The sequence below is a fragment of the Tamandua tetradactyla genome, chromosome 14, assembly GCF_023851605.1.
Source record: "Tamandua tetradactyla isolate mTamTet1 chromosome 14, mTamTet1.pri, whole genome shotgun sequence".
In the NCBI taxonomy this organism is placed as follows: domain Eukaryota; kingdom Metazoa; phylum Chordata; class Mammalia; order Pilosa; family Myrmecophagidae; genus Tamandua; species Tamandua tetradactyla.
Genome location: NC_135340.1, coordinates 7,813,278 through 7,838,026, shown reverse-complemented (window position 1 = coordinate 7,838,026; position 24,749 = coordinate 7,813,278). Strand labels below are relative to the sequence as shown.

Sequence of the window (24,749 nt, the reverse complement as noted above, 5' to 3'; positions counted from 1 at the left end):
ATTTCTGAATCCAGTTTTTGATTCTCAGTTCTCATCTCACCTGACCTTTCGGTTTGACTCATTTACCGCCTCCTTCTTCCTTACACATTCACTCAATTAGTTGAATGTTGTATAGCCATGTTAAACATGAAGCAATCCAGAAAAATTGAGGTTACCATTGGTGAAGAATACTGAACAACTTTTGAGTCATGCTTTCTTTTAGTTCTTTAACTATGATTAGGGAGGACTTCAAAATTCTATCCTGGTACTTTTGTACCTTAAGGATTAAATGGGGTATGCCAGAAAGGACTTAGAAACATAAAGTACTAGTTTCAGTTAAAGTATTATGTATTTGGTTTTTACTAAGAGACTCGTTGTAAAAAATCTCCTAAGGGAACCGTGACATAGGTTACCACATGTGCATATATATTTGAGCTGCAGATTATGAATAGTAAATTTTTCTCAATAAGAATAATCCTGTGAGGTGCTTACCTATTCAGTTACCTTCAGCCAACATTCCTGTCTACTGCTCAGAGAAAGAAGATATGAGTGGCTATATCGCTCATATTCCCCATTCAAGTTATCGTTTTTCCTTTTTTTGTCATTTGTATTTTTTCCTTTCTAGCTGACAGATATATACTGTAGGAAATGAAGGTACAGAAAAGGGTTGGGATGAAGTACTGAGAAAGAGGGAAAAAAATTAGTATTTCTATCATGAAATGAAAATTACTGCTATTGTGCCATACTGTGTGTGGATGTTTATTTGTTTCATGGTATATATGTTAAATTTATTATTTTCTTTTTTTTCTCAATTACATGATCGGGTCTAAGTTACTTCGATCATGTTTATTACAAAGTATACTTAACATAAATTTGCTAATTTATTATTCTGTTCTTACAGTTCTCAGCTTATGATTTCGTCCCTTCTCCAAAATTAAAGCCCTCTCAAGGAATGCCAGTCAATGATGACTTATGTTTTAGCAGAAAAAGAGTATCAAGAAACTTATTTCAGAATAGTCGGGATTTTAACCCGGATTCTCTTCCTGTCTGTACTGGTAAGTAACAGTTGCAGATAGTGAACATGTTAAGTTAAAGAACTTCTCTAAGTTAAAGACTTCTAGTAACTTCTAAGTTCATTCAAGGGCTCATGGAATCTATAATGGTGTAGACAAATTAGATTCATTAAACATTTATTGAAGATCTGATAAGGATGAACACTTTGACATAAAAATCTCATAAGATCTTTACTGAAACCCTTTAAGTAGCAATGGAAGGTAGTATCCATTTGTTCTAGTTTGCTAGCTGCCGGAATGCAATATACCAGAAACGGAAAGGCTTTTAAAAGGGAGAATTTAGTAAGTTGCTAGTTTACACTTCTAAGACTGAGAAAATGCCCCAATCACAAGTCTATAAATTCAGAGTTTCTCTCTCATCTGGAAGGATACATGGCGAATACGGCGTCATCTGTTAGCTTTCTCTCCTGGCTTCCAGTTTCATGACGCTCCCCGGGAGGTGTTTTCCTTCTTTATCTCCAAAGGTCTCTGGCTGGTGGACTCTCTGCTTTGTGGTGCTGCAGCATTCTCTGCTCTCTCTCAATCTCTTTCTCCAAAATGTTTCCTCTTTTATAGGACTCCAGTAAACCAATCAAGACCCACCCAAATGGGTGGAGACATGTCATCACCTAATCCAGTTTAACAACCACTTTTGACTAAATCACATCATCCAGGGAGATGATCTGATTACAGTTTCAAACATACAGTATTGAATAGAGATTATTCTACCTTTATGAAATGGGATTTTGATATAAAACATGGCTTTTTTATGGGGCATACATCCTTTTAAACCAGCACATCATTTTATCAACAACCCATACTTACTGCACATCTCTTCTGTTTCAGGTACTGTTCTAAGTACTAGGGATAAAGCAGTCAACAAAAGAGGGAGAACTTCCTGCGTAATAAATCCTGCATTCTTTTGGGGATGTTAGATATATTAGCTTACGTAGTGATAAATACTATGGGGGACTTCTGGTTTCTGATTCAGTATGTAAAGAGCTTGGAAATAAGCACTACCATCCTCATAACAAGAAAAAAAGCAGAAAAACTGAAAATCAACAAGTCTTAGGTCCATCAGAGAATTGAAGTCACTGGACAAACCACTTCTCCAAAGACAGGAGATAGGCAGATAGAGAGAACCACATCTTACTAGGAACTGAAACCACTGCCAGCAGAAATACTTAAAGAGTAATTGACTAATTGCTGGAGACTGACTGTGGGTTAGCTTGAGAAATCCCTCTGTGAAGACGGGAGAAAAATCCCCAGGTGCATCTGGTAGGGGGAGAGGAAAACTAACCGTTTTGATATATGCCCAAGCTCTCTGTTCTTAACAGGACATGTCCTCAAGGGAAACTATTTCACCAGATCCTGACAAACCTGGATTTTACCAGAACCTATCCCCGCTGGGGGAAGTGAGATACCCAACTCCAGCCCCTTCTCACATTACTGTCTCACCTAAGGGGTATAAACAATAACAACAACAACAACAAAAAAAAAAAACTTAGAAGCGCTTGTGAAGGTCAGCCCTGGAACACAGTCTCAATAAAAGACACACCTAGTCATAGGATTATAGAACACCTTCCTCATTGAGCTTCTGTATAATAACAGGATTACAGCTGAAAAGAACTGCAAATCTCTAAGGTAGAGATTCTTAGATTCCTGAGAAATCTCTAAGGAAACCCAAAAACAACAGGGGAGAAAAAAACAAAGGCAACTGAGGAAACTTCAGCCCCTGACACAGTTACAGCAAACCGTAAACACAGCCTAACACCTAGCCAGATAATCATGAAACCTCACAGTAAAGCTCTCTTTTCCTCAGTTCCTTTACCTAATATATTATGTCTAGCCTTCAAAAAAAAAAAAAAGTTACAGGACATGTTAAAAGGCAAAAAAACATAGTCTGAAGAGACAGGGCAAGCATCAGAGCCAGATTCAAATATGGCAGAAATTTTGAAATTTTTGGATTGGGAATCTAGAACCCTTATGCTAAGAATTCAAAAGGAAGAAGTGAAAAACAAGCAGGAACAGATGAGTTATGTACACACAAAGAGAGATGAAAATTCTAAGAAAGAAACAGAAGGAAATGCTATAAATAAATACTGTAAGAATCAGAAATGAGAGAGGGACCATCACTGCTGACCCCATGGACATTGAAAGGATAATAAAGGATATTATGAACAACTCTGTGCCTACAAATTTGAAAACTTGGATGAAATAGACAAATCTGTTGTAAGCTACAAACTTCCAAAACTTATATAAGGAGAAAGAGATCATCTGAATAGGTCCATATCTATTAAAGAAATTGAATTATCTATTAGGGAAAGTGACTCAACAATTAATAACTTTCCAAAACAGAAAGCATCAGGTCTAGATGGTTTCACTGGTGAATTCTACCAGACATTTTAAAGAAATGATACCAGGAAGAATCTTAACTCATTACTGGAGAGGGTAAGGGATCTGGGATACATGCCTGGATAAGCTTAGAAATTATACAAATACTGTGTGGTATGTTTGGGAAAAAAGTAGTAGAATTTTGTTGTAGAACTTTTTGGGTGTAGTTTATACCTCAAACATTGAGAGGAAACCAGGTCTAGAGAAACATTCAGTACTGAGAAGAAGGCAATATAAAAGAAATCTGTCTGTGCATATTCTTCAATATACCCCTCTTTTTTTCTTTCCTTTTTCATTTCTATCTTCTGTCCTTCAGCCTCTTCCACTACTCAGATCTGACAATACAGCTTTATCCATCCTGTCTACCTGGCTCTTTGTATATTTAATCTTATATTTATTAAAATCAAATTACACTAGCATTTGTGAAGTAACATGTACTCATGAAATAAAGTTGACTTTTACTTTACATTTTTCTCCTTCCTTCAAAAGATACTGCTGGGTCCCATCAGACAAATCTTTCTGAGAAATGTGGTCAACTTGGATTTTCACAGATATGTGCTAAAACTGGCAGTGTTGATAGTGACTTACAATTTCTGGGGACAGCGAACAGTCATCAAGATAAAGGTATAAATTCCAAATTTAAGTCTAGCTTATGTGTCATTTTGTATAATTATGCTCATCACAAAAAAGAAAAGGATGTGGTATTTTTAAATTTTAATAGCACTTTTTAATAACTGTTACCAGAAAATAGATTTAGTAATCTTGATATAATATGACTGATAAAAGTCAGAGTTCAGAAAGTCATGATGGAGACGAGCATTTTAACTCAAAGTCACTGAGAATAGCATTGCCCATTATAGAGTTCTGTGTTAGCAAAGGACCATTATTTTCTATCAGTTTTAAACTTTGAGGATATCCAGAATTTATTATGCCTCCTATTAGGAACCATCACTTCCTGATTAGCTATCATTTGAGATAAGATATAGAACAGAAGAAAAGTTTTGAGGCTGGCTAACAGTCAGAATTTTGGGTTTGAAGAGATTTCTTAAATTTCAGTGCTAACTAATAATAGCATTATCAAGTATTACTTAGAGGTAGAATAAGATTAAATATTTCTAGAGATATTTTAATTTTTTGTTATAGTCCTTTCCTAAAAATTATTTTTAAATTGATAAGGATATATTTCACTCTTTCTTGGTTGAGAGAAGGGGTAATCATTGGGAATTAGTAAAGGAGATTCAGTTACTACAACACGTCTTTTAGTGACCCTTCCTTCACCCACCCCAAGGAGCCACAGGATTCCTTAAAGTTTTCCTTGTGGTGGTGGTCTCAAAAAATAGTCCATTTTTGTTAATGATATAGGAATTCCCTAAATCTTGATCCTTGGATATCCTGGGACCCATTTGTACTATACAGATTAGTAGAGGCAGAGGCTTTTGCTATGTTACTTAGCCTGTTAGGCTATCTGTGAATAATAATATTACCTTTAACGATTACTTTAACCCTCAGTATTTAGTCACATTTTCTTGGTAGCTTTTGATTTCCTAAAACCTTTCAGAATACCTATTAGAGCAGTTACTAAAGGGATACACTGCTCTTCTGAAGTCAGGATTTAAGTTATACCTGGCCAACCGTTAAAAATGCTGTCAGGACCACCAGCATTTCAACTAACATTCCCAGTGGGATTTCTGAAGAACCAGAGATATGGATGCCTGATGTCAAACCATCCATACATTCTAAATGTTGTAGTGATCCACATAGAGTGTTGAAATGTTGGTATGTTATGTTGCATTGCATTGGTTTCATTTATATGCCTAAAAAGCTTTGATAGGGCGAACAGCGGTGGCTCAGTGTCAGAATTCTCACTTGCTATGCTGGAGACCCGGGTTTGATTCCCGGTGCCTGCCCGTGCAAAAATAAATAAATACATGCATAATACATACATACATACATAAATAAAAGCTTTGATGTACTTGGTTTGATCTTTTTGTAAGAAAATATTTTATATCTCTTAATAAAAGAAATATATAATGAAACACTTTAATGGAATTGTCAGAATCTGTTAATAGAGAGCTGTAATTGAAATCAGGAAACTGAAAATCTAATTTTATTTCCATATGTAAATCTGTGACCACTTAAAGCTCCTGTAGTCCCCAAGAAAAAATTAAATAGAAATAGTAGTCCTAACCATGTCAGACATGAACTCAAAAAAATAATACTAAATATATACAGTTGTTAAATCTTTAGAAGCTAGATATTTTGTTATAGAGAGTCTTTAAAAAATAATAAGGGAAACTTCAAGGAAACCTCTAAAAAATTTCCTGGTTGAGAAAAAAAGGCATTAAAAAGAAAACATAAATTCAATAAAAAGCAAGAAAGGGGGAAAAAGTAGTAGAGAAAAAGCATGATAGAAATGGAAAGCACAAAATTAAAATGATAGAAATAAAACCAGATACATCAGTGGTTACCATAAATTTAAATGAAAATAATTTATTATTTAAATAACAAAGATGATCATATTTGATTTTTATTTTTCCATTGAAATGCCGTTTTCAAAAGCTACTACTAAAACACAAGAAAATAATTTGGGAATGGGCAAATGCTGACCCAAAGAAAGTCAGTATAGGTATATTGATGTTAAGGGGAGAAATGCACACTAAAGCTAAAAAAAATTTAGGGTTGAAAAAGGTCATTATAATGAGAACGAATAGTTCATTATGAAGCTAAGATGTCTGTAAACTTATCCATACCTATCAATTAGTTTTACAGAAAATTTTGATAGGATAAAGAAGTTTTAAATTAGAAGATATAGAATATTTGAATAATATGTTTAACCAGCCTGCCAAAGGTGTCTCAATTAGGAGAAAACCTGACTAGACCTATAATTACTGTAGGAATTTTAGGTTTAAAATTCTGCCCATAAAACCAAAAAGTACCTGGGCGAGCCCCGGTGGCTCAGCAGGCAGAGTTCTCACCTGCCATGCTGGAGATTTGGCTTCAATTCCCAGTGCCTGCCCATGCAAAAAAAAAAGAAAGAGTACCTGGCTTAGATGTTTTTCTTAATGTTCTGTGAAACCTTCAAAGTATAAGAATTCTTATTTTATACAAGCTAAGAGAATTAAGAAAGAAGGAATACACCTTAATTTCATGTGAATTTAGTATAGCTTGAAATTATGACCAGTTAAACTCACTGGATGAAGGAAAATATTGAGCCACTTACATGAAAGTCAAAGTTGTAAATGAAATATTAGCAAACCAAATTTAGCTATATGACTTTTTAAGTTATATGTTGTATATTATGTCTAATAGTTTTTTTTCCTAGAAAAACATGTAGTATAACTTTTTCCCATATGCAAGGAAAAACATATAATTATGTTAATAGATGTGGTAAAATTTGATATAAAGTCAACATCCATGTATGATTACAAATGTAACAGAGTAATAAAAGAATTTTTTTAACTGATGTCATTGATTAATACTTCTAGAAATATATTTAATGGTAGAATGCTAGAAGAATTCACTTTAAAGTCAAGAACAGGACAAAAGTGCTCATTGTTACATTTCTATTAAACATTAGCAAACCAATTCCTCAAATATATATTGAAAACCATGTACTGTTCTAGAATCTAGAGATACTGCAGTGATCAGAATCTAGTAGGGGAGAAGAAGATAAACAAGTAAAATAATCTATAAGAAAGGAAATAAGTGCTATGAAGAAAATGAAGTAAGGTAAGGGGACAGCATGTGACAACCTGAATGAAATGAGGAGTGAGCCACTTAGATATCTGGAGAAAGAACATTCAAGGCAGAGCGAACAGCAAGTACAAATGCCTTGAAGTAGGAGCAAATTTGATTTGTTGGAGGAATAACAAAGAAAGTCAGGGAATGAGTGAGGAGGAAAATAATTACAAGAGATAACATGGGAATTTATAAGCCAGGGTAAGGATTTGGAAGCTTATTCTGAGTTGGTTGGAAAGGCATGGGGAGTTTTTGAAAAGAGAAATGACATGATCTGATTGTGTTTAAAAGGATCACAGCTGCTGTATGGTGAATAGTCTTGGTAGAGGTAGAGGCAGAGTACAATGCAAACCAGGTAGGCTGTGGCACTAGTTCAAATGAGAGATGGTGTGGCCTGTATTAGAGAGGAAGCAAGGGGTGTGATAAAAAAATTGGTCAGATTCTGATATGCAAGGTGACCATAAGTTTGGAAACAGATTATTTTTTCATGTATTCTAATGTAATATCTGTAAAACATATATATTATATTCACCTACATTTCCATTCTTGATGATCACCCTGTATTTCTAATGTAGAGCCAACAGGATTTGCTAATGGCCTGTACTTCATTTTTCTCATCTATAAAATAGGAATGCTACCTATCCTCACAGAGTTGTTGGATTAATACATATGAAGTGCTTATTAGAATGCCACCTGACACATAGTAAATGCTTAGTAAACAGTAGCTGTCATCATTTTTACCATTATTAGACTTTCTACATAAAAAACCTAAGTGTATGAAATGTTAATAAAACTTATAAAAGAGGGTGGTACGATGGTGGCTCAGTGACAGGGTGCTCGCCTACCATGCTGGAGACCCGGCTTCGATTCCTGGTGCCTGCCCATGAAAAAAAAAAAAAAAGCTAATAAAGGAATTCAGAAAGGTTGCCAGATAACAAAATCTGAATATAAAAGTCAGAGTTCAGCAACTTTCAGAAAATGTAATTATCAATAAAATTTTTAAATTATCTGGAAGTCAAAGATTTTCACACCCTTTATTATGAAAGGCATAGTTCTTTTTTCAATTATCAGATACTTTTTTGAAAGACATAGAAGACTCAAATAAGTGAAAGGTGATACCATATTTTTAAAAAGAGAGACTCAATTTTAGGAAAATTACTTCCAAGATGAATCTGTAAATTCAGTGCCATTCCACTCAATCCCACCAGGCTGTTTTGTGGAACCTGAGAAGCAGATACTAAAATTCAATGAAAGAATGGAGACCAAGAATAGCCAAGATAATTTTAGAGGAGATAGAAATGGGGGGAAGATTTGTCCTATCTAATAAAACATTGATAAGTAAAAATATGGTACTGGGTGCATGGGTGGTTCAGTGGTAGAATGCTCATCTTTCATGCAGGAGACCTGGGTTTGATTCCTGGACAATGCACCCAAACAAACAAACAAACAAACATTATGGTACTGATGCAGGGATAGACAAATGGACTAAAGCAACCAATAAGAAGTACATAAAAATATACCCAAATTTACTGGGAAGCTTTATAGATGGTAGGGAAAGGATAGACCATTCGAAATTGTTCTGAAGGCAGGTGCAATATAATCACACACAGCAATGGGGGAAGGATAGGAACCAGGAGTGGGTAGGACTGGAGGCAAATTTAGAAGAGGAAACTAGATCCCTGCTTGGGGTGGGGTTGAGACACTAGGGAGAAATGCCATCCAAGTCTTTGCTCAGTATGCATGCACATGCACACACACACACACACACAACAGCAGCAGCACCAGCACTCCTGTGGCCTGAAGTTCAGGTTCATTTCCTGGTTGCTGCGGAGGTCAGAAGCTACCTGGCACCTCTTCTCTCTGCCCACAGGTTGTGTTGAGGACGTTGCTCCTGGCCCCAAAGAGCCTCAACAAATTCCTAGGAGACTGACCTTCCTGGCTCTGAGTTTCTCAGCATTGTCATCTGCTTCTGATTGGTAGCTTGAGTCCTGTTGGCCTAGACTGAGGACAGACAGGGCACCTGGAGGTTACTGAAAAACTGTTAGGTGACTGGGACTGTCGGTGGCCAGAGAGTTTTGAAAACTGTGGGTAGTATTTGCAAATTGTACAAAAATCTTCTTTCATTTAAAAAATGATATCTATATCTATTCAATTATTATTGTTTTATTATTTCTTATTTTATAAAGTTAAATATTTTTTCTGCATACTTAGTGAGATTAAAAATACTTTTAGGTTGCTTTTTTGGGGGGCATAAAAACTTAAACAAAAAAAAGTGAAATTAGATTTTACCAGTGAAAAAATTGGCGTTTTGGTTTTTAACTATAGCTTATTTCAGCATACAATGACATCTTATATAAGAAAAATGAAAATAATAGAAATATTGATCTTCATTTAAAGAGTATGTGGATTGCCTCAACAATTCTAGTCTCATTTTTCAGGAATGTACAGGATGGTATGCAGTGTCAAGAATCTGTTAAATTTATTTGTTTAAGGAAAGTGTTTGCTGAGAAAATTAGACTATCAGTATAGAAAAAAAATAGATCTTTACCTCACATCATATAAAAAATATATAAATACCAAATGGGATAAAGACCTGAATGTGAAAAGCAAAAAATGTTGAACTCTTAGAAGATGTGTATACATAAATAACATTTTCTTTTGTCTGATTACAGTGTATGCTAGCCTAAATTTTGGCAGTAAGACACAGCCAACATTTGGTAGTCAAACAGAGCGTACTTTATCATACTCTGGTCCAAATTCAAGTCCAGGAGCCTTCATCCTTCCATCCTATCCTCTCTCATCACCTCGAACTAGTCCAAAGCACACATCTCCCCTTGTTGGATCTCCAAAGAAGTGTCAAGATAATTCTGTTCATTTCTCAAATTCCTGGCCTCTTAAAAGCTTTGAAGGACTATCAAAGCCAAGTCCACAGAAAAAACTTGTCAGCCAAAAATCATCTGACCCTCCAGGTAGAATTGATGGTAAAATCAATACTTTGTTTATATTTATTTGTATGCTTGGATTATTACTTTGGAGTTAGTACATGTAGTTGTTAGATCTTTTATAGCTGGGAAATTGCATTTTATTTCTCTGAGCAAATATTTAGGAAAATATTTAATTGTATGTTAAATAGATCAAACATTAATATAAAAATCATTTTAAATTGATGTTCAGTATTCATTCAACAAAATACTGAATTTTATTATATGCTAAAATTATTTTGAAGGGCTTTCCGATATTTGTTGTAAACTAAAATATTTCTTTGCAAAAGCCTACTCCAAAGTCATGAACTTACATAGGTTCATTCAAGACAGATCCAGTCTCAGGAAGTCTATTAAAGGCAACTCTTCCATCCTACATGCTTTCTTATCCCACCCTCTGGTGTGAGATATTCTGCCTTTAAGTTATCTGATAACAGCAGTGTTCTAAATTTAATAATCAAAGGATAAATTTTTTTGTATATTTCATCAATTCCATCACTTTCTCTCACTCTGAACCTCCATTCTGTTCTTTTAATTTCTTTCTATGTTTCTCTTTCCCACAAGATCAAGTATTCCTTTGAATGCTCAGTCTTCAACATATTCTCCCCCAATGCCCAGTATTACCGCTTTGCATATAGTAGTCATTCAGATGTTGCTTTATAATTAAATCCAACTAGAAAAATAGCCCTTCTAACTTATTATGGACTTTTTATCATAACAAAAATTAATCATGCCAGAGACCCGGGTTCGATTCCCAGTGCCTACCCATGCAAAAAACAAAAAAAAATTAATCATGATAACATGGATGAGGATAGATATAAAAATTTAACTTAGTATATCGTACTTTTATTTAACATGAGGATTTTGAGTGAGTCATTCTTATTTTATTTATTTAGGAACATTACAACTTTTTACTTTATTTCATTTTAGATGGTGATCTTTATTTCTAATGAAAGATAATGTACTTTTCTATTTAAAAACACTTTATTCCAAACATTGGTGACTATAACTCCCTTTTCTCTGAAACCAAAAAAAGTAAAATGTGTGTTTTTCATGCAGGAGAAAATTCTCAAGAAAAACCTTCTCCAATTCAGCTTACTCCTGCTCTGGTGAGATCACCATCTTTCCGACGAGGCCTCAATGGGACAAAGCCTGTCCCTCCCATACCAAGGGGAATAAGCCTTTTGCCTGATAAAGCCAATTTATGTACAGTTGGACACAAAAAGAAAGAGCCTGAAGATATCTGGAAGAGTGATAAAGATAGTCTTACAATTGATCTTTCGGAATTAAATGTCAGAGATAAAGATTTGGATCAAGAAGAGGTTAGAACCACACATCTTTTTTTATTATTTTTAAAATTCTTGCATTTTCTACATATTATAGTTATATAAGAAAATCTTATCTATTGTGTAACTCTTTTTCTTTATAAAAGTATCTCATGTTCATTATAGAAAATATAGTGAAGTGTTAGGAAGAAAATTCATCACACCATAGCCCACTAACAAGAATAATTCACTGTTAATATTCTAATGTATTTCCTTCCAGTATATTTTCTCTGGACATATTATTCCTTTTTAAATTAAAATATGGATTGAAAAAAATATATATATGGATAATAAAACTTCACCACAAGGGCAACCCTTGATAGTATGTCAAACATTAGGGACACCCAAATAGGCCAAGCCCTTGATCTTCAGGCTTGCTCTTGCATACGTGGTGGAAAAGCTTAGCCTACCTATAGTTATGCCTAAGAGAGAATTCCAGAGGGCCTCTTTTGTTGCTCAGATGTGAAATCATTGCCCTGTCCCCTATGTGGGGCATAGCATCCAGAGGTGAAAGTCTCCCTGGTAGTGTGGGAGATGACTCCCAGGATGAATCTGGCCCTGGCACAGTGGGATCAACAGTGCCATCCTGACCAAAAGGGGATAAAGAAGTGAAACAAATAAGGTGTCAGTGGCTGAGAGAGTTCAAATAGAATCGAGAGGTCACTCTTATGCATTCTCCAGTTAGACATTGCTACCTACCGTAACTTGCCAACCCCCAACCAAAACCATTCCAACTAATCCTAAAGAACACCTAAGGCATTAAGTAAGATTCTACAAAGGTTTCATGCACTAGGGTAACATTTCAGAAACCTGCAACCTCCAAATGGGTCCCTGGACCAGACAAGTCCTGAAATACAGAGGGACTAACCTCTCCAGAACATCAACTAGTTCCATCCATCCTATCCTATATTATCAACAACCTCTTCCAACATGAAAAGTTAGAATGGGCATAGCCCAAATAATGCCTGAAGAGTGGGAGAAATATCAAAGGTGATGGTGGAGTTATGCAGAGAAGGTAGAGTTTAACAAAATGAGTATGATTGCTGAATCATTAAATTGATATTTCTTTTAGTCTCCAGTATCTTAGAGCAGATAGAAGTAAAAATCTAAAATGGTGAAATTGTAACCCAATACCAAACTCTGAAATCTAATTGTCTGAAAACTAATTGTTGTGATGTGCTTTGAAATTTACTGCTTTTTTGTATATATGTTATTTTTCACAAAAGAAAAAATATGGAGGCTATATTTCTTTTAGCCTCCAATGTTTTGGAGCAGTTAGAAGGAAAAATCTGAAGTGGTGGAATGGTAACCCATAACAAACTTTGAAACCTGTTCTGTATCTATGTTTTGACATGTACTTGGAAAATCATTGCTTTTTAAAAATTTCCTTGTATATATGTTATATTTAGCAGTTAAAAGAAGTAGAAGTCAGGGGTGAGAGAAAAAAGTATATATAATTGATGAACAATAAGCTGCACATACTTAAAGTGTACAGTGTGATAAGTTTTGACAAAACCTTCCACGCAATCAAGAAAAAGAACATATCCATCACCTGCAGACGTCTTCTCATGCCCGTTCATAATCTCTCCCTTCTGCTTTTCCTCATTGTGCTAGTCCATATCCCTAACTAACCACTTGTCTTCTGTTACTATAAAGGTGTTTGCAGTTTCTAGAAATTTATATAAATGGAACCTTGCAGTATGGCCACTTTCTGTCTGGTTTCTTTTACTTGGCATAACTATTTGGAAACTATTCCATATTGCTGTATCAGTAGTCTTTTCCTTTGTTTTGCTGAGTAGTATTCCATTGTATGGATGGACCATGGTTTGTTTATGGACATTTGGAGTTTTACAGTTTTAGCTATTAAAATAAAAAATAATGTATGTATATATATAGATAGATAGATAGATAATGCATAATAATACACCTATCACTGACATCCCCCCCAAAATAAACAGTTGCCTTATGTTTCTTATTTTTTAAATAAGTGAAATGTAGCATAGTTCCCTACCCAATGAAATTCCCCTACCTGCTTCATCAAACGTAACCACTATCACTGTTAGTTTCTGCTTTTATGTATTTTGGTAATTTTTATGTTAATATATTAATATTTTATATATTTATTTATCGTGTATTCATTCATATGATAGATTTTGGCTGATCAGTTTTTTGCCTTTGGAAGTTATGCTGCAGTGAACCTCCTTGTCCTTATTCCTTGTATGTATGTGAAAGTTTTTAATCTATCTTTATGAAATCAAGATCATATTTTATACTCATCTTTGAATCCGGCATCCCTCCATTTACACTATAATAATGTATTGCTGATATGGTAATTCTGTACATGCTAATTATGCCAGAGAAGGCAATGTGGTTGCTGTATTGCTCTGGATTCAGAGCACTAGTTCTATAGATGCCTCCTTGTTATTTCAGTTCCCTAATGTCAGGTTTAAAAAAAAAGTTTTACATTAAATATGTAAATGAAACCATTAAATCATATTTGGGATCTTATTTTAGCGTATGTAAGATGTAAGCATCTTTTACTGAAAGTGATTTGCTCAGTTATATAGAGTTAATATATATTCATTTTTAAAGTACTTCCATAGAATTAAGCATGTGTAAAAATAATTTATAAGGTACCCAGATTCTTTCTTTTTTAAATGTTTTTATTGAAATATCTTCAGTACATACAGCTCATCCAAAGTACACAATCAGTGGCTTATAATATCATCACATAGTTGTATATTCATCACCATGATCATTTTTAGAACATTTACATCACTCCAGAGAAAGAAATAAAAAGACAAAAGAGAAAATCCACACATCTCATGCCCCTTACCCTACCCCTCCCTGTCATTGACCACTAGTATTGCAACCAGATTGGGTCTTAATGAATTAATTAGCCACTCTAACCTCTAACTACTTGTAAAATCTTTTCTTAATTTTTTTTATTCAACTCATTTGTGTTTCAAGAGTGTCAGGAAGGCAATTCATCTGAAGGTAAGAAACATATGTAAGAGGCATTTCATATATAAATTTCAGCTGATCCTATACTTCCTTGAAGTATTTTTATGATGACTTAAAAATAGCCTTTTTTTCTGGTAGTGGATAATTGAAGATTTAATTTATTTTATATAATTAATAAATACAAGAGGATAGTGCTGTTTTTAAACATTCAACCTTCCAAGCATTTAATAGGAAAGAGGTCATATTATTGAATCAACCTGTATAATTGTTTAAAATGGCCTATTCTGCCTTCTAGTTGCTAATATGGTGCTTCTTGTTACTGTTTCAGATATTGGTCACCATTTATCTTCTTAGTTGTGAGTTGACTTTAAAAGAAAAGCATTGCATATTTTATAGTTTAGGTTTGTATTCTTGTATCACAAAGGAAAGTACATTAATCAAATTTTTCAGTTTAATTTCTATATGCATTTTTGTGTTGAAATTGATATGTACGTTTTCATAGCATGTAAGGTATAATGTACGCTCATTTACAAATCTGTTCATTCTGCCTTTCAAGTATGAAGAATTTAGAAATATGGACTTCTTTCATTTATTGAAGACAGATGCTTTCGTTAAATGCTTAACTACTTGAATTGAATATGGTTTATAGATATTTCTGTGTTCATTAATTTGTTCTGTGTTCTATTCTCAGCTTTAATATATTAGTTTGTAGTTATAATTTCTACTCTTTGTTTCTGGAAATACTTGGTTCCATAAGTTTCATACAATGACCTGTTAATACTTGCAAGCTTGATAAAATCTTCAAACTTAAGAAAAGTAATCAATTTTTGTTTAACCTTCTCATAGCACTACTTCTCATAGTAATCGCGTCAGCACACTAGTGCTCTAAAACTAGCTGGACCTCTGTGGCTTCAACTCTGATGTCTGCCACAAAATTCATGGATTCATGTCTACATTATATTAGTCATTTGTCCAATGCTAGAGATATCATGGTGAACAAAAGATTGAGATCTTCCTCTCGAGGGACTTACAACTTAGGAAATTGTTAATAAATACCTGAATGATGAAATCTCTGTATTTATACAATGTACTTATATATTAACATCCATCTTGTTAGTACTGGGTTGGGCAATGGCTAGTTAAGTACATTTAATGGAATTTTTAAATCTAAAGATTGCTTTTACTGGTATGAAGAATTCATATGATCCTGTAAAGTTAAATTTCCTTAATTTTTTTTTCCATTTTTTTTAGATGCAGAGTTCTCTTAGATCCCTTCGGAATAGTGCAGCTAAGAAGAGAGCAAAACTGTGTGGCAGTACTTCTGACCTTGAAAGTCCTGATTCTGCAATTAAACTCGACTTGACTGTGGACTCCCCATCTCGATCTTCCTCTCCAAACATCAGCTCTTACAGTGAGAGTGGAGTTTACAGCCAGGAATCACTGACTTCTTCTCTGTCCACAACTCCCCAGGGGAAGAGAACAATGTATTTTATTTTTTGGCGTGCTAAATGAATTCTTAACTTAATTTATAATCTGAAATCCTAATATATAAAAACCATTTATTTTCTGGTTATGATTTTTTTTTTTTTTTTTTTTTTTTAAAGAGAGAGGGAGGAAGGGAAGGAAAGACAGAGAAGGAAGGAAGGATGGAAGGAAGGAAGAAAGGGAAACATTTTTTAAACATTTTCTTGTTTTTATTATATTTTGTTTGTTTGTTTGTTTTTTACATGGGCTGGGGCCGGGAATCGAACCGGGGTCCTCCGGCACGGCAGGCAAGCACTCTTGCCCGCTGAGCCACCGCGGCCCGCCCCTGGTTATGATTTTTGAGTGCAGCTAAAAAAAAAAAAATTTACAGATAGTACTTTGCTTAGTTTTGTTGGGGTGGAGTTGGAGAGAGAAAGCACAACCCCAATGTAGCCTGAGTGCCTAAATTAATATAACCCCTATTTCCAAAGCCCCTATTATTTTTCTGCTGATCTAAAAACTATCCTAATATGTTTTGCCCTTTAGCTCTTTTCTGGATCACTGATTCTTTTGTCTGTTGACCTATAGCTAATGTTGCTGCTTTCATTTAAGCTCAGCACCAATTTTCTCTGATTTATGAATAAATGCCACCCAACCCTTAACACATTTCTTATATCTTGCCATTTCCGTTATCTTGGAGATGCTCAGGACTCCATGTGATAGCTCTCACAGCTCTCAAGAGTCTCAGTAGTAGTATTGCTGGAGCTATAGTACTGGCCATGGCATTCCAATGGAGAAATATTTTCCAGTATAGCAATTGCACCAGCTTTTCTAGATTAACTCTATAAATTCTAAAGTCTTAAACAGCAGTCCCACCCCTGGTTTCTGGCCATCTCTGTGATCCCATTTTAGGGATTTGAGGATTCTTCTCTTCCTCTGTCTTGGACAAAAACCTAGAAATACTGTTGTTAAGCCATAGGGTAGATGTATATTTAACTTGTAAAGAAACTTTTTAACAGTTTTCTAAGGTGGTTATACCATTTGGCACTCCTACCAGCAGTGTATGAGTGACTGGGTTGTTTCACATCCCTGCTGATGTTTCATGTAGTCGATCTTTTAAATTCTGTTTTCCTTTGATTTTTATAATGAACGATGTTTATGATGATAGTACAGTTATTAGAAGTAAATATTTAGAATGAACCTAAAATTATTTTTGCTTAAGTGAACTGGAACGTCTAGCAATGTATATAGAGGTTACGCAATCAAAAGACAAGTCGTACTCCATTAACTTTAGTGGGAAAGGATGTTTTATTTCATTAGTTAATAGAATTAAATTCAATTTTTGTTCCTTTATGAGAGATCTGTCTCATCCCTGATTTTCTCCTCCACATTTTAACTTAATCAGCACCTAATTATGCAGTTGTGATTTTTTCTTAGTGAAAATTTCTTTGTTGTAATTGCCTAAGTGAAATAATACCGTATATTTACAAAGTGAATTTGGAATGGCTACATGGGGTGGTGAAGTAAAAATGGATGTTACTGAGTTACTGACATTACAATTCTAATCAATTTTAAAGTTTCCTTACATTCAGTTTAGCATTCTTCTATTTGTTTTCTTTTTTTAAAAAAAGGTTTTTATTGTGAAATATAATATATATACAGAGAAAAGAAAGAAAAAGCAATATTTTTCAGAGTACCCTTCAACAAGAGGTTATAGAACAGATTTCAGTGTTTGTTATAGGTTACCATTCTGCTATTTCAGGTTTTTCCTTCTAACTGATCCAAAACACTGGAGAGTGGAAGAAATACCAGTATAGTGATTCAGCAGTCATACTTATTTATTAAATCCTGATTTCTCTATCATAACTCCTCCATCTCCTTTGATCCTTCCCCCAGTCTATAGGGATCTTTGTGCAATGCCCATTCTGATGTTTTCATGTTGAGAAGGGGTGCTGACACTAAAGGTTAGGGGGATGTAATTAGTTGATGATCTTGCAGAGGTTAGTCCCTCTGGGTTTCAGGATTCATCTGGCCTAGGAATTCTCTGGAAATTATAGGTTCCAAGAAAGCAAATTTAGTGCATGAAACTTTATTCAGTCTCCGTTCGAGTCTTAGACTTAATAGGAGTGATATTTGTTGGAGTTTAGCAAACCATGGCAGTTAGCATTATCTAACTAAAGCTTGCATAATGGTAACCTGCAGACCAGCCTCTTACTCTATTTGATCTCTCTTAACCACTGATACCTTATTTTATTACACTTCTTTTCCTCCTTTTGGTCAGGAAGGCATTGTCGATCCCATAGCACTGGTGCCAGACTTATCCCTGGCAATCATGTCCCACACTGTCAGGGAGACTTTAACCACTGAATGTCGTGTCCCACATAGTAGGAAGGGTAATGATTTACCTTCCAGAATTGGGCACAGAAAGAGAGCGGCCACATCTGAGCAACAAAAGAGATTTCCTGGAAGTAACTCTTAGGTGTTGTTGTAGATAGTCTTAGCTTCTCTATTGTAGAAATAAGTTTCATAAGGACAAACCTCAAAATCAAGGGGTAAACCTATTTTCTTGGGAGTCCTCAATTGGTTGATAGGGTACCAGGGTTTTACAGATGGGAAAGTTTAATAGTTCTATATTTTTATTTTTTCCTTTGGACCTTCAAGGGACTGTTATCAGTACTTTTTTTTTAAGCATTTAATTTATCAGTACTTTTTAATTATCAGCCCACCTTAGTCTGAGATGTATCCAGGTACTACATTAAGCTGTACAGAATTACAAGGTCTCATTCCCATTCTGGACTCCAGGAGTTTGGGTTGTTTAAATGAACTATCCAGGCAGCTCATTTAAATGGATTTAGATTGTGTGTTACAGAAAATTTAGGTTCCAAACATAATAAACCTCTCTGCCTTTGATCTCATACAGTAGGTGAAGGTCTAGAATACATATACTATCGTATTTGACCTGTATTCTTACTCGCTTTAGTCCCAACCAGATTGGCTTCATTTTTATGTCTAAATGAGGCCTGATCTCTTTTTTGGTTACTTTAACAGTTATTGTATGTAGCTATGTTAACTTTCAGGGCTCCAGCACTACATTTCTAGGTTTTAGGTACCACAGAGTTACTCAAAGTTTCAGAGATGTACCAGATGAGACACATATAGTTCAGTGCCTCGGAATCTAGAAATACACTTACACTTCAGAATAAGTGTGGCTGTTATAAAGGCATAAAATCCAGTTTTCGTATAAATATTTCCTGAAAAAGACCTTAGTATATTCTTTTATTTCTGGCTTATTTTGCACAACACATTGTCCCCAAGGTTTATTCAGTTCATTGCGTGTCTTTCAACAGCCTTCCTTTTTTGTAGCCGTACACAAATTCCATCATATAAATGTATCACAGTTCATCATTCTCCTTCTCAGTCATTGTGTGTTTCAACTTTCTCCATCTACTGGACATTATGGATAATGTCCAAAATAAACAAACTATGTCTTAGAGTATCCTCAGTTGCTTGTACAATCAGCAGCATTCTCAATTGTAGTCAATTTTCATTGGTCCATAGACAAAGAACTGACAAACACAGCCTCACCAAATATAAATAAAAACTACCCCTTATCACTTGTCCTCCCCCTCCCCACCCCACTTAGTTGCCCCTGGTAGTGCTGTGGTAGCTGTTGATACCATCCTGTTAACTGTTGGTCATAGCATACAATTTTAGTTTTCCCCTGTACCCCTCTACTATTGAATCTTTGTCCAATTTCAAACTTTTAAAATACTTCATGAAAGAGCTTATTTTTAATTGTAGATTTAACCCGTGGTCTATATGGCGCTGTACATCTGCTTTCAATCATATTCACCTTCAAAATGGCATTGTTACTTATAACCCCACTAATTAGTTACCATCACTTCTATCCTTCCCCTTGCATTTAAGTTCAGCCTCATTGTGTAGCCTTTCACCCATCTCTAGCTTCTGTGTACCTCTAGGCCTGCTGTATTCTACAGTGTAACCTCTGAGATTACCTTCACCAGAGTCATAATAGCGAAATCATACTATATCTGTTCTTTTGTGTCTGACATTTCACGTAACATTATTCCTCAAGGTTCATCTACATTGTCATATGTTTTGAGACCACATTTTGTCTTACTGCTAATATTCTATGGTATGTATATACCACATTTTGTTTATCCACTTGTCTGTTGATGGGCACTTGGATTATTTGCATCTTTTGGCAACTGTGAATAGTGCTACTATGAACATTGGTGTGCATATGTCACTTTGTGTCACTGCTTTTAGCTCTTCTGGGTTTATATGGAGGATTGGTATTGCCAGGTCATAGGGCAACTTAATGTTTAGTTTTCTGAGGAATCATGCACTGTTTACCACAGCAGTGAAAACATTATACATTCCCACCAACAGTGAATAGGTGTTCCAAATTCTCCACATCCTCTCCAACATGTGTAGTTTCCTGTTTGTTTAATAGCAGCCATTCTTACAGCTGTGAGGTGATATTTCATTGTTCTCTTGATTTGCATTTCCCTTATAACTATTGAAAATGAGCATCTCTTTATGTGCTTTCTAATCATTTGTATTTGCTCTTCGCAAAAATGTCTATTCATACCCTCTGCCCATTTTATAATTGAGTTGTTCTTTTGTTGTTGTGCTGTATAATTTCTTTATGTATACAGGTTAATAAGCTTTTATCTGATGTGTGGTTTCCAAATATTTTCTTCCACTGAGTTGACTTTCTCTTCACATTTTGACAAAGTCCTTTGAGATGCGTAAGCTCTTATTCTTAAAGACTTCCCATTTATCTATTTTTTCTTTCACTGCTTGTGATTTAGGTGTAAAGTTTAAGAAACTAGCTCCTGAAGATGTTTCCCTACATTTTCTTCTAGAAGTTTCATGATACTGCCCTTACATTTAGGGCTTTAATCCATTTTGAATTAGTTTTTGTATAGGGTGTAAGACGGGGGTCCTTTTTCTTTCTTCTGGCTATTGATATCCAGTTCTCCTATCCCCATTTATTGAAAAGACTATTTTGTCCCAGTTCAGTGGATTTGGGGGACTTATCGAAATTTGTTTGTCCGTAGATTTGATTGTCTGTCTCCATACTCTCGATTTGATTCCATTGGTCAAACTTCTATCTTTGTGCCTGTTGTGCCATATGGTTTTGACTACTGTGGCTTTATAGTACGCTTTAAAGTCAGGAAGTGTTAGTCTTCCCAATTTTCTCTTCTTTTTAGGATATCTTTAGCTATTCCGGGTCTCTTTCCCTGTCAAATAAGTTTGATAGCTACCTTTTCCAAGTTTGCAAAGTAGATTGTTGAAATTTTGATTCACATTGCATTGAGACTAGATCAATTTGGGTAGAATTGACATCTTAAGGACATTTAACATTCTTGCCCATGAGCATGGAATGTCTTTCCATCTGTCATTTTTTATTTCTTTTAGCAATGTTTTGTACTTTTCTGTGTACAACTCCTTGACAACCCTGATTAGACTTATTTCTAGATACCTGATTCTTTGGGTCACTATTTTGAATGGATTTTTTCCTCAGTTGTCTCTCAGGTAGGTCATTACTTGTGTATGACTGATTTTTGTGCAGTAATCTCGTATCCAACCAAGCTTAAATAGCTTTGTCATAGATTTCTCAGGGTTTTCTAAGTATAGGATCATGTCATCTGCGAATAATGAAAATTTTATTTTTTTCTTTCCCTATTTGGATGCCCTTATTTCTCCTGACTGATCACTAGCTGGGACTTCTAGAACTATGTTGAATAATACTAGTGACAATGGGCATCCTTGTCTGGTTTCCAATCTTTGGGGGAATGCTTCCTCTCACAATTAAGTATGATGCTGGCTATGGGTTTTTCACATATGCCTTTTATGATATTGAGGAAGTTTCCTTCGATTCTTACCTTTTGAAGTGTTTTTATCAGAAAAGGATGCTGAATTTTGTTACATGTTTTTGAGTGTCAGTTGATATAATCATGCGATTTTTCCCTTTTGATTTGCTGTATTACAATTGCTTTTTCTTGTATTGAACCAACCTTGCATTCTTGGTATAAACTCCACTTGGTCTTGATGTATAATTCTTTTACTATGTCATTGGATTTGATTTGATAGTGTTTTGTTGAGAATTTTTGCATCTATGTTCATTAGGGAGAATACCCTATAGTTTTCATTTCTTTTAGCTTCTTTATCCAGTTTTGGTATTAGAGTGATGTTAGCTTCATAAAATGAATTAGGTAGCATTCCTTTTTCCTCAGATTTTTGTGAGAGTTTGAGTTCTTTTTTGATAAAAGAAGCCATTTGGTGCTGGTCTTTTCTTTGTAGGATGTTTTTTAATGACTGATTGAGTCTCTAACTATAAGCAGATTCTTGACATCTGTTTCTTCTCAAGTCAGTGTAGGTAGTTCTTGTGTTTCTAGGAGTTTGTCCATTTCATCTGAGTTGTTTAGTTTGGTTGCATATGGTTGTTCATAGCATTCTCTTATGATTTTTTAAATTTCTTCAGGATCCATGGTTAATGAACTCCCTATAATTTGATTATGTTTATTTGCATCTCTCTCTTTTTTTCTTTGCCAGTCTAACTAAGGGTGCATCAATTTTCCTGATTTTCTCAAAGAACTGTCTTTTGGTTTTGTTGATTCTTTCTATTGTTTTTTGTTGTTGTTGTTCTCCAGTTCATTTATTTCTGCTCTAATATTTGTTATTTCTCTTCTTTTATTTCTTTGAGGTTAGTTTGTTGTTCTTTCTCTAATTTCTCCAGGTGAGCAGTTAAGTCCTTGATTTTTTTCTCAGTCTTGTTTTTAATAAGATAGGCATTTAGGGCAATAAATTTCACTCTCAGCACTGCCTTTGCCACATTCCATAAGTTCTGCTATTTTGCATTCTCGTTATCATTCATCTCCAAATATTTACGGTTTCTTTAGCAATTTCTTCTTTGACCCACTAATTACTTAAAAGTGTGTTGTTTAATCTCTGTGTATTTGTGAAAGCTCTGGTTCTTTGGTGATTATTATTTTCCAGCTTAATTCTGTTGTGATAAGAGAAAGTGCTTTGGATAATTTAAATCTTTTAAATTTTATAAAGATCTGTTTTGTGTCCCAGCATATGACCGATTCTGGCAAACATTTCATGAGCACTAGAGAAAAATGTGTATCCTGCTGTTTGGGGGTAAAATGATCTATATATGTCTATTAGGTCTAATTCATTTATTGGGTTAAGTTCTCTATTTCCTTGTTGATCTTCTGTCTAGTTGTTCTTTCTATAGTGGAGAGTGGTGTATTGAAGTCTCCCACTATTATTGTTGAAACGTCTGTAGCTCCCTTCAATTTTGCCAGTGTTTGCCTCATGTAGTTTGGAGATCCTTGATTGGGAGCATGATAATTTATGATTATTATTTCCTCTTGGTGAATTATCCCTTTTATTAATATGTAGTATCCTTCTTTGTCTCTCATGATGTCTTTACATTTAAAGTCATTTTTTTCTGATATTAGTATAGACACTGCTGCTTTCCTTTGGTTAGAGCTTGCATAGAACATCTTTCTTCATCCATTCACATCCAGTCTATTTGTTCCTTGGGTCTAAGATGCATCGCTTGTAAACAGTATATAGATGGATTCTATTTTTTAATCTATGCCACCAATCTATGTCTTATAATTGGTGAATTTAGTCCGTTAATATTCAAAGTTATTACTGAAAAAAGCAGTTCTTGAAAAAATCTACTATCTTATCCTTTAGATTTCTTTCTTTCTTTTTTTTTTTTTTAGGCATGAGCAGGCACCGGGAATTGAACCTGGGTCTCTGGCATGACAGGAGAGAACTCTGCCTGCTAAGCCATCATGACCCACCCTTGTCCTTTAGATTTTATTTGTCAGATCTATATGTTCTTTTCTTTCTCTCTCTTTTTATCCTTTAAATTGCCCTTATTGGTGCTTTTCAATTTTGTGTCCTCTTCCTGACCTTCCACTCCCATTTCTTTATTTTTCAGCTGACAGAACTCTCTTTAGTACTTATAGGGCAGGTCTCTGTTAGACTAGTTTTCTCAGTCTTTATGAAGATTTTAATTTCTCCTTCAGTTTTGAAGGGCACCTTGGCTGAATAAAGATTTCTTGGTTGGAAGCCTTTCTCGTTCAGGGTCTTAAATATATCATACCACTACTTTCTGGCCTGCATGATGCCTGTTGAGTAGTCTGAATTCATTCTTATGTGTTTTCCCTGGTATGTAGTAATCACTTTTCTCTTGCTTTCTTCAGGACTTTTTTCTTCTTGTCAGTATTTGACAGTTTAATTAGTATGTGTCTTGGAGTAGGCCTATTTGGATTTATTCTATTTGAGTTCATTGAGCCTCTTTGATTTGCATATATATGTCTTTTATAAGGGTTGAGAACTTTTCTCTAATTACATCTTCTACTAACCTTCCAAGTCCTTTTCTCTTCTCCTGATCAGACACCAATGTTCCCTATATTTGCGTGCCTTTTACTGTCCATCATTTCCCTTAAATGCCATTCCTCCTTTTCCATCTTTCTTGCCGTTTGTCCTTTTGTGCATTCTAGTTCAGTTTTTCTGTCTTTTACTCACTTATTCTTCCTTCTGCTTCTTTAAATCTGTTATTGTGTGTCTCTAGTGTATTTCAAATTTGGACTACTCTGTTTTTCATCTCTGTGAGATATGCCATTTTTCTATTTAATCTTTTGAATTGTTCTTTATTTTCTCCTAGTGTCTTCCTGATATCCTCTATTTCTTTATACCATCCTTGAGTAGTTCTGTATTCTTTATCCTCTCCTGTGTTTTGATTTGGTTCTTTGGCTAGGTAGGTCATTTCTGCCTGGATCTTCACATGCTTTGTG

At 34.8% G+C, this 24,749-nt stretch overlaps 1 protein-coding gene across 7 annotated transcripts in view; it reads left to right on the top strand.

Moving 5' to 3' along the window:
* Nucleotides 1–24,749, top strand: part of TOGARAM1 (TOG array regulator of axonemal microtubules 1) — a 138,243-nt gene that overhangs the window by 37,847 nt on the left and 75,647 nt on the right. For 3 of the 7 annotated variants that reach the window (XM_077126864.1, XM_077126862.1, XM_077126865.1), the window contains exons 2-6: nt 881–1,034; nt 3,915–4,049; nt 9,836–10,144; nt 11,204–11,466; nt 15,685–15,917. In XM_077126864.1, the coding sequence (XP_076982979.1) occupies nt 881–1,034; nt 3,915–4,049; nt 9,836–10,144; nt 11,204–11,466; nt 15,685–15,917 (1,094 nt within the window). The remainder of the gene's footprint in view (nt 1–880; nt 1,035–3,914; nt 4,050–9,835; nt 10,145–11,203; nt 11,467–15,684; nt 15,918–24,749) is intronic. The other 4 variants (XM_077126863.1, XM_077126868.1, XM_077126866.1 and 1 more) reach the window with 3 other exon arrangements.